This window comes from Saccostrea echinata, unplaced genomic scaffold (assembly GCF_033153115.1).
Source record: "Saccostrea echinata isolate AGI-Se365-2 ecotype Australia unplaced genomic scaffold, CSIRO_AGI_Sech_v1 ptg000019l, whole genome shotgun sequence".
Taxonomy (NCBI): Eukaryota; Metazoa; Mollusca; class Bivalvia; order Ostreida; family Ostreidae; genus Saccostrea; species Saccostrea echinata.
In genome coordinates, this window is record NW_026889768.1 from 3,057,184 (window position 1) to 3,068,798 (window position 11,615).

The 11,615-nt window shown below is 33.3% G+C and overlaps 1 protein-coding gene across 1 annotated transcript; it reads left to right on the plus strand.

Moving 5' to 3' along the window:
* Nucleotides 1-9: 9 nt before the first annotated feature.
* LOC133189576 (rho GDP-dissociation inhibitor 1-like) lies at nucleotides 10-10,584 on the plus strand. The gene is made up of 5 exons (XM_061324950.1): nucleotides 10-89; nucleotides 4,706-4,888; nucleotides 6,026-6,109; nucleotides 7,102-7,242; nucleotides 8,908-10,584. The coding sequence occupies exons 2-5, from the start codon at nucleotides 4,711-4,713 to the stop codon at nucleotides 9,105-9,107; spliced, it is 603 nt and encodes a 200-aa protein (XP_061180934.1). The 5' UTR covers nucleotides 10-89; nucleotides 4,706-4,710; the 3' UTR covers nucleotides 9,108-10,584.
* Nucleotides 10,585-11,615: the final 1,031 nt, after the last annotated feature.

An 11,615-nucleotide genomic window follows, 5' to 3' on the forward strand; every position in this document is an offset into this window, starting at 1 on the left:
TTACTATTGCGAATGACGATGAGAAGCGCTGTAAAAGCCGGAAGCGTATTCATTGGGCGAGGAGGCTAACCATTTGAAAAGGATTCAGGGTATATGCACATTTATGATTTTATCACTTTTATACGTTTTCATAATTGTATACATATATCTTGATAATTTTTTATTCTCCTATGTCAAGGAACAGAAATGACTGATTTTTTTAGTGATTTCAACAGAGGAAGATGGGCAGGTGTAGACATCTGTCCATTGCTTCCTGTTTATGATATTATATCACACACCCTTACCTATCCGTGTACCCTAGTTTACTCCTTTTGTATATTTTCTTTATGCAACACCAAATAAGAATTGGTATTCTCTTTGTTACATTGCATTGACTAACAGATAAGTTCCATATAATGGGGGTTTAGTGTTCATAATGATGATTATTCAGAGTTAAATATATTTAATTATATCTTTTTATATATTATATCTTTATATTTTATATATTTAAATATATATTTATAGCGAGCTGTGCGAAGCTCTAACGACAACGCCTGGGCGAAGAGAAAATTCGGACTTACACATTGATCCAAACATATTTTTTTCGGCAGTAACCTTGGACCTATAATGCATCGCTTGTTTTAAAGCTACGTTCTCGTGAGAATAACAACAACAGTTTAACAAAAAATAAACTCGCCTTAATTTAATAGATATATTGCAGATAAATAGTAAATAAAACGTTCTTCATTAAAGTCAATAATGTTCCGGCTTCGGTTTGGTAATGCAACTTAAATACGACGTCATGTGACGTCAGAGTCTAAACGTGAAATGTCAAGTGCAGTTTGACGATCGAGCCCGATCTAAATTAAACCTGAATAAAAATCTGCGCTCGCCCTAACGGTCGCACCGTCAACATATTAAATATATATTATATCGTCAACTTCCCTTACTTATGCACCAATATACCCTTATCACCTGCATATGGGGAGTATATCTCTCAGTTGATTCGATGCGCAAGAGCATGCTCTACATATGAACAATTTCTAAAACGAGGTAAGTTATTGACAAACAAGTTGATGAAACAAGAATATCAACACTCTCGTTTGATGTCATCATTTCATAAGTTCTATGGTCGATACAATGACCTTGTTAGCAAATACAATCTATCATCAACTCATATGCCGACTGACATTTTTCATACTAATTGTTAGCAATTATTTACACACTGAATTGTCGACGGATTTTTCCATTATTTCCCAATCATGACAAGGTGCGTCCGGCAGGTGTGACCAGTCGGCAGGGGATGCTCACTCCTCCATGGCACCTCATCCCACCTCTGAGTTTTTGGAGGTCCGTGTTTGCTCTGCTCCCGATTTGTATGGTTTTAAAGGCCTTTGAGCTAGAATACTGTTCGTTATCTCCATATTTCATCTATGATGGTTTGGGCTGTGGATATGCGGCAGGGTAGCCCAGTAGAGCACCGGACTAGTGATGAAGGAGTCCTGGGTTTGATTCCCTATTCAGCCATATATTTTCTCCTTTCCTGTTACATAATTTGGTGCTTTTCACCACCCCTGGACTTGCAGGTGAAAGTCCTGCCAGTGGCAAAAATAACTAACTTGGGCTGTGTCTTTGAGGGCAAAGACAATTTATGGAGGGAAGAATGTGATGGTTTAGGCCGTGGATATGGGCCTGGATAGCTCCATTCATAGATCACTTGACTAATGATACAGGGGTCCCAAGTTCAATTCCTGGGCCAGCCTGCCATACATTTTCTCCTTTCCTGATACATATCCAACAAAATAAAAAGTTATATTAATTTATTAAATTCTGAGCTGAAAAGATCGATTGAAAATGAATAGGAATATGAAAGACACTGACCTTTACAGGGATTAATCTAGGGCATATTTACTGCCAATATTCGGTATTTTTCCCCAAGAGAAAATTTCCCCTGAATATCCCATTTTCCACTTTTGATGAGTAGAACATTTCCCTTACAATAATAAAAACCTCAAATAATTTTTGTTTTCCTGCATAAAAACTGGAAATTTAAAGTAATTTTTTTCAGAAGATGTGAAAATGGTTTTATTTTGCTATTTATGCACTCTAAATGGTCATTAAAATGCTGAAATTCAATTCAAAATCCCCCCCCCCCCCCCAGCAGGGCTCTCCCTGCACCGGCTGAGGGTCTGGAGTGGCCCCCAGACCCAGTGTTCGAAATTCAGAATTATTTTCCATGGGTCCAAAGGGCCCAGAGATAAAGGCGCTACACGAGTCCTTCCAGGACAATGTAGGCTCAAAAAAATACCATCAAATATTTTTTAAAAATAAACCTTTATTGATGATCTCGGTAAGTTTATCGGTTCATGTAAAATATGTCAATTTTACCATGTCAACAAAGGGTATCTACATGTACAACTCGCAAGTACACTATATTAACAGTATGAAACAGTAAAACATTGAAAGTCACACAGTCTGTAATACCTAACGAGTTTAAAATGTGTTAAACTGTGTTTATATTACTGTAAACATACTTTTTTCCACGGGCTCAAACTTCCGTGGAATTACAATTTCTGTTCTTAAAATCCGCGGGTAGAAAATTACGCAGTTTTTTTTAGATTGCCACAATGTGTTAATAGAATGTGCTTAAAGTACACTAGGACAAATTTCTGATGAAAGTTTGTAACCATGTACATTACATATGACGTAAATTCATAACATGCGAAAAAATTAAATCTTCAGTATTTAATTAAAAAGCACATGAAAAGAAGAATTGATACAATCTAATAAAAATAACTAGCTTTACCCATCTCAAATCTAATTTCTTTTAAAGACGCTCATTGGTCAATTTGTTTAATATATCCAATCAAAATGCAGGAAAGATATAAAAGTTCATGTAAATGCATAAACCAACATATGTTAACTCAACTTCTTGGGTCTTTCGAGAAGCAGTTAAAAAAATGTGTTTTTCCGAACTTGTCAGAAAGATCTGAGAAGATGCAATCGACGTTATCGTTTCCCAGCAAATCATCGTCACCCCAAAATTATTTCAAGGACCCATTTATTCATAGCGTTCATGAGTCCTTCTGTTTGTACATCAGCGCAAGGCCGATGGGCCAACGCTAATTTCGAACACTGCCCAGACCTCCAGCTGATTTTCCCAATTTCTCCAGAAAGGGTAGTTAACTGTTTCCACCAAAACCTGGATTAATCCTTACTTTAAATTGCTCATAATCTGCAACTAAACATCCTGTGCAGTTTTATATAATCATGATAATGGTACAACATAATTCTTTATTTTGTAATATTATTATCTCTGATTTCTATGACCTCATGCATCCTCCTGGGCATGGAGTAGGATAAATAAGAAATCTATGATTTCTCAACAACAAAAAATCTCTGTCACAAAAAAATCAGGTTTAGAAGATTAAGAAACCTTGCCAATATGCCCAATAATAGCCCAGGTAAAATGTACAAAAAAATAATAATAATAAATGTGATAAGGCAAAGTAAAACATAAATTTCGGTTCTCAGGCCAATTTTATTAAAAAACAGATGAGCTAGCTAGGTCAAGAGGCTTTTCTTTTTACCTTTTTATTGGTGATAAGTTAGATGTTGGAGACATTTTTTTATTCCAGAATTTTCTATAAAATTAACAATGAAAATCCTTCCGTCATAATTATACTGGAGTCATTCTGTAGATATATTTAACATCTTGCAAACTGAAAATTACCAAATATATGCATATTTTTCATTTTCACGAACAAAGTCATGTGAAAGTGTCCATATCGATGTCCTTGTTTATTCGAAATGAAAATTTAGTGCAAAACTACAAGAAAATGAGGATGGAATCATGGATTGGTCTCCACATTACCAATTTTTATTTTATTGAAAATACAAAAAAAATTGCAATGCGGCTACCTCCCAACAGATGCATACAGGCCCGAGAACTAATCTCAATTTTATAGAGCCTAATTAAAAAAATATGTAGAAGTGTGTATCTGTTTCACTGTCATGTCAATTATTTTCATTATTTAGCTATTTAATTTTCCATAAGAAACAAGATCTATTACATTGTTGTCATTGGGACATGCATGTACTTGTAATTTAACTATTGAAAACAAATACAAACAATACTGTAAATTTGCTTAAATGGGGCACACTGTATATTTTCAGCAAATATAAAAATCGAAGGGGGGGGGGGGGGGGCACACAATATATAGGTGGAATTCCACATCAAATTTCCATCATGCCTCTAGGTTAGGTTTGCTGTAAATGTATCATTTCTTTTGTCATCTATAGTCTTGCATATATCAACCTTTATTCCAGTTTTGTCAACTCAGAGAGAAATAAAGCTTTTTAAATTTAATGTAGTAGGAAAGGAGGAATGCATAAAAAAATATATAGCTGGACCTGGAATTGAACCTGGGACACCTGTATTACTAGTCAGGTGCTCTACCACTGAGCTATCCAAGCTGATATCCATGGTCCATAAAACCCAAACTCCCACATTAAACTAGAAAAGGAAACTAAAAACATAGAGTTAGAAACTAACTGTTTTTCAGATTAGACTTCAATAAAATTAATCAGCATAGCAAATAACCCTCTGATGAATTACATTTTATTTTTTGTTACAAGAAGGACAGACAAACCTGGTACCGGACTGGTAAATTTACAGGGGTACTAGCGATATATTTTTTTCTAATATATAATTCTTTCTTTGCAGGAAATATGGCAGAAGCAGAGCAGAAACAAGAGGTGGAGGGAGACCACGAAGATGACCCTAACTACAAGCCCCCAGCACAAAAATCTGTGCAAGAAATTCTCCAGGCTGACCAAGAAGATGAGAGTCTACGCAAATATAAGGAATCCCTACTAGGGGGTGCTGCCAAAAAAGTTAATCCTCCATGTAAGGAATCTTCTGTCTCAGAAAACATGTAATTATAAGGAATTCCTACTAGGGGGCGCTGCCAAAAAAGTTAATCCTGCATGTAAGGAATCTTCTGTCTCAGAATACATGTAATTATAAGGAATCCCTACTAGGGGGTGCTGCCAAAAAAGTTAATCCTCCATTTAAGGAATCGTCTATCTCAGAATACATGTAATTTATGACCAACTCATTGTCTTCACTAGGTTCATTTTGTTTTTACTAGTAATTAAAAATGGTGATTTACGTTGAAATACTGTGGAATTTCATGGGAGCAAATTTCTGTTAATTACTTACTGAAAATTTACGAATTTATGGGATATTAATTCATGAATGAGTGTCTTATCATAAAACATATCACAGATCTATTTCTGTATACATTCAAAGAACTTGTAAATTCAAGGGTAAGGGCCAAGAAAATTAAACTGTTTCTAAATTGTATATCAAAGTATGCAAATTAAAATCTTATTTTTTTTTTGCATGAACTAAAACTGAAATGGAAAAATCATTTCGTTTCCATTCCGCAAGACAATGTAAAAAATATCTTGATTTTGGATTACCAATTGAGTATTTAGGATTATAGGGATATGTGATTTTGTCATAATACTGTGTATGGTGTACATGTATCATGATTTTTTATTATGCTATACGGAAACTAAAATACCGGTATTTAGTATTTAATTATAAGTTCTGGAAGTCATTAATTTTTTTGTTCAAACTTTTGAATTATAATTAACGGTATTGTAAAAAAAATGTATTACAGTAAAACATCGGCATCCTAGCATCCAAACTTGCTTCATCATTATGTAAATAAAAATTGAAAAAGTGGAGTTATTTTTTCACAATATATTATATTAGAAGAATTATGTAATTTTTTGAAACTCATAGAAAATTGTTTGTAAAAACATGCTGTTATTGTGATATTTTTGGGATAAATGGTGATAAATTGCGATACAAAATTTTGGATACCCATATCCCTAAAGGATTATAAACAGTTTTAATTAAAGAAAATTAAGTACACCTTTAGATATATATATATATATATATATATATATATATATATATATGTATTTATATATATATAATGTGTGTTGATATAAAACCTTTACTTTTGAACAGTTCCTGAGGACCCACGTAATGTAATAGTTTCCAAATTGTCCCTGGTAGTAGAGGGCCGAACAGACAAAGAGTTGGACCTTACAGGTAGGGAACCAGTTTAAGTAGTGCACAATTTATTTATTTTTAACATGTTAAATATGTGCTTCAAATTAATTTACAAGAGCAAATGTACATGTATAAGGATGTATAAGGTAGATGAGGTCAAACTTGAGAGGAATTGTTTAGTTGATTGGAAGGGGAAGTGAAGAGTCAATACATATTTACCCTATATATGTATAATGTAAGCATAAGTTCTGTATCTTTATATATATTGTACAAATGACATATATTAATTGTTATTATTTGTCTGTGTTGATTTCTCTAGAAATAGGTAAGTGAATGAATGGATTGAAACATTAAAAGTACAATGGCATTGCTTCATCAATGAAGGAAAAAATCAGTGTTCTTCATGTTGTATAGAACTCTGTTTAACAAACATCACAGAATATCTAGCCCTTATGAAGCACAATGTGCCTCTGTGCCTTCAGTTTGTTATAATCCTTCCCAGTGCAGCCTGGCCTACAAGTTTTCTGAACCTTGTGCATGTTGTTCAATTGTTTACGCACTCCTGAAGATTAGAACAAAGACTTTTTAAACTCTGAGAAAATTTTCACATTAAAAATGACGTGTTTGATATTGATGACAAAAATACTGTGGAGATAAATAAAAGTATGTCATGGAGATTTTGATTTAATTGCATCTGAATTGTTTGATAAACATTTTTTTTTTATTTTGGGAAAGGGGGAGGGGGTGTCCAAAGGGATCAGTAATTAAAGTGGGTGTTTGTGCTGTGTTACTCATTGTGTTCCCAAGAAGTGCATGTAAAATTGAAAGTTTCATAATGAATGCATGTTTTCAATTAATTGACAGGATTTTTAGTAATAAAAACTGAAAATTCAGTCAGTCAGGTGCTTTTAGGATCTTCATTTATGTATGTAAAATATACTCTGCATTGAAATCTTTAATTTGAAATGTGCTTTTACTATGAAATTTTCCCTGTCACTATTGTTTTTGATTGGTATATTAATATTTTTCAGGAGATCTATCTAAACTTAAAGAACAAGTGTTCACAATCAAAGAAGGGGCTACCTACAGAATGAAAGTGTCATTCTACGTACAGCGGGAAATAGTCTCGGGACTAAGATATGAACAAAAAACATCTAGGAAAGGAATTCAAGGTTAGAGCTGGAGTAGCACTAGATTTCACACATAAGTATTATGATCAGTAATAAGTAGGTAACACAAGGAAGAGATTTTTTCACTTATTTAAGCAATATAAACATCAACTTCTGTTTTTTTTTTAATATAAAACATTTGAACTGAACAAGGAAGTATATTTCAGTAGATAAGCCTTTTTTGAACAGTACTTAATGATCTTACCTTTTGGAGATAACGGCACAATTGATTAAAGTAGACCTGGGTAATTTTAGGGAGATTTTTATTAAATGGATATTGACTTTCTTTTAGATGTGCTTGGTGCTGGTAATTCAATTTTGTCCAATAACATTGATGTTACCCATACTAACAACACTATCGTGAAAATATTCAAGTAGATGTATCATTTATAGTTACAACATAAGTTGTTATTTGTAATGGTGAATGTTTCAAGAAATGGTTGACATATGTTTAACAGTATAGAATGTGCCATATAATTCATCTTGGAATGCCTTGCGTATGAAGTGTAGTCCATTATTTTATGATGTAGTAATATATAGCATAATTTGAGACCCTCTTTCATATTTGCAACCAATAGAATAGCCCTAAATAAATGACAACTATTCATAAATTCTTAAAAATACAAGTACTGCAGATAAACTAATTTTGTATGTATTAAGTGATTTATGGATATATATTTCTGGAGAAAAATGTGGTATTTTAAAAGGGAAAGTTCGTGTTCATTTCTGTGGAAGTTTTAAGACAAAGGAATTGTGCATGACTGATACAAAATTAACACAAGAAACTAGTTCTATGTCTACTTATCTGTGCCTCCAATTTTGTATTGCAATACATTATTTACTGTTGTATAGACAATACAGGGACCTATTTCTGGTACAAAAATCAGCATCAGCAATATAATTCACAAAGAAACAGCAGCATAATTAACCCTCAAAATAGCTAAGCATTGCCAGCCAGGAAAATCAGCATGTAGATCATAATCATTAGTATGGTGTGTCCAGTATTTAAATAATGCTGGTTTTATGCTTACAAATGATATACTTGTAAAGCAAGATAGACCTAAAAGTGTGAATAAAAAAGCTATTATTTTTCCATAACAAACACAAATTATATACATGTATTATGATAATAGAAAATAACTGCAGTTAAAAAAATCAACTTCCATAGCAATAATCATCTGTCTCATAGCATAATCTGCATTCATGAACATTGATATTTATTAAAAAGTTAAAACTTTGCACTTATTAAATTTCAAGTAGCAAAGTTACAGGTAATAAAGAAGAGGATATAATTAAGGTATCAAACATTTCTAGCATTGCTTACAGCAAGCAAAGCTAGCATTGAATAGCCACAAGCATTGAAAATGTAGCATTCCAAGCTGTATCAGAATTAGGTTCCTATTCTTTACTAAATAAGTCCAGCCAGAATTAGATTAGTATAATACACTAGAGTACATGTATTAACAAAAGTCATTATGTATTAGGAATTCTAGCGGCTTGTTTCTTTATTATATAAAGAAAATGGAGACAAGAAAAAATTTGAAGTAAATATGTCTTATAGTGTAGTGCAGTGCTATAAACACAAAGATTTGGGAGCTAGGGTTGCATTATTTAGTGACCATTTATTTTATTCAGAATTTCTAAACACAGTGCCTTCTTTTTTCACAGTTGACAAATCTAAGTTCATGGTTGGTAGTTACGGCCCTAGTGAAAAGGCCCACGAATACCTAACTCCTAAAGACGAAGCGCCATCTGGGATGCTGGTACGAGGGACATACACTGTAGAAAGCAAGTTTACAGATGATGATAAAAATTCAATTCTGGAGTGGAAGTGGAAATTCGAAATTAAGAAAGAATGGGATGATTAATCCTAGATATATATTCCATAGATGTAGATCACTCACTGCAATATATTGTGGCCTTTATTTGATGAGAAGTGCGATGAACATGATAGAATTTTTGTTTTGGAAATGCTTTTTTGAATTTGTAATGGATATGATAATTAACAACTGAAAGTTATGAAGAAATTTGATTACTGTAGTCTTGCCTCACAGAAAAAGCCCACCTGAAAAGTTTAACATGTGATTGAAGTTAATTGACACATACTAACTAACTTATTACTTATTTGATATTTGATATTAGAGCTAAAAGTTTGAAAGTCATCACTTAAAATATCTCCAGTGCCAATGCTTTATTCTTTAATTAGCATAAACTGTTCTGATAGACCTGTATATCCACTGATATGCATTATGCTATCCTAGTCTCAGTTTGAATGTAGCCAGAATTTTAACTGGTATTTAAAATATAGCCTTGTATTTACAATTGCTTCATTAGTATTTTGTATACTCTTTTTATATCTTTGTAAATAAGTGTGGAGCATTCAAGGTTAATGCTAACATGCTGACCTCTTTACACTTAATAGTTTTGGTGCCTCTTCCTCTGTATCTTGTTTGTTTATAGACAGCTAATTTTGAGATGTTTTAGTGCAATTATTATTTTTTTTGGTGCATTTAAATATATGGGTGTCAAAAGAGGAAACAGTTGTAGAAAGAAGAAATCAGATCCCCCCCCCCCCTCCCCTAAAATTCAATATTTTTTTGTTTATATACTGAATAGCTACATGGATTTTACATGTAGTAGGCTTTATACACAAATGAGTGCATTTCTATAGGTCTTAATCTCGTGAAATTAGAATACAGTAATTGCATAGTACTGCAGGTCAGGGGAAAGTCCTGGTAGGAAAATTACACATATGTTAAAATATTAGTTTATAGTTTTGAAACTTGTGTATATTTTAAAGCAAACAATTTTTCTTTTTACTCTGGGAAATTTCTGCAAGAATTCCAACTGCTGCATCTGCATCAGAAATGTATGCAAGATTTATGACTGCTTTGCGCCACTGAGCAAGTATTTAGATTACAACCAGTTCTTTCTACCATGAAAATAACAACTGCCTTTCACCTGAGTCTTTTGCCTTTCACCTGAGTCTGTTAGTTGTCATGAGCAAGGTACACAAAATGAGTTCAATATATGGAAACTCAAACATGAGTATAAATAATTTATACCAAAAGATACTCTATTGCTAATAAACAAATGACAGTTGCTTTAACAATTTTGCATGTATGGTACATGATGTATAACCTATTGTGTATCCCCGTTAGTGTTTAGTATAATACCTAGTGCTTGTGTTGATGCCTGTATAAGATGATGCTGCATGCTCTATGCAAATTGAGGTCTGTTGAGAGGGAGATATTGTGAGGGTGGTCACACCTTCTTATTGTCTTGTTTCTCATATCATATACTGTAATATAACTGTCACTTAATAAACGTGTACATCAATCTTAATCACTGTAGTGTTTTGGGGACGGAAGATCAGTTGTCAAACTATAATTAGACTTCAATACACCAGCTACACAACATTGATGTTATCCTGATAAACATCTGTCTTGGTGTTGTTAGGTAAATTGAGGAATATTTGTACTTTAATCAGTGAAGCATCATCTTTAACCTAAAAAAAAAAAAAGAAAACTGAATGCTCTGTGTTTTCTGTGTATCAAGATTATGCTTTTTGTAGCAGACATATATTATGAATGTGTACAATGGAGGAAGGTTTTTATATCCCTGTATATATAAGTTATCATATTAACTGACACGGCAGATGAGCTGTTCTCCTTTGGGAAATAATTGACAAGTAGTGAACTTAAACAGGAAAGGAATGAGTGCTTAGATTACAAACCAGCTCATTGGCAGGGAGGCTGAAATTTACTGTAAGTCGATCTGATACTTGATAGGTGTCTCGTAATTCAGAACCCTTCTCATATTTACCATAGCAAATGGCAATTTGGGGGAAAGGAGAGGGGGGGGACCTGAGAGAAGAGATACATGTATTCTGTCTTAAAGGGGGAGAACAGATCAGGAAAGTCATAAGGAATATCTCGGTAAATAACGTTTCAAATAAAAAATAACACCAAATATGGCCATCATGCAATGATCAGTTCATTTTTTGCATTGTATACACCCTTTGCTCAGATTTTATAGTTTTTCCAACTCTTAATTAACCGTTGCTCTCTTCCTTTTCGTTGATGCGGGCTGAAGAGAAGAGGGAAAGAAGTTCATCAATTGTAAGTGCTTATGTATCGAGTTTCCAATAGAGTTCCGTCTTAGTTTTTATCTGTGCTTGAAGAGCTACAGTTACCGAAGCAGAAAAGACATGGCTTCTACAACACGTGCAGAAACTAGGATTATTAAAGCATATTCTCCAGTATCCGAAGAGTCGGTGAATTTATGAGCTGTAACTTTTGCTCAGGTTGTTCATATGGTAAATAACAGTCTTGGATGTTTTTACCCCTCAAAATTATAAGTTTATTCCGATTTTT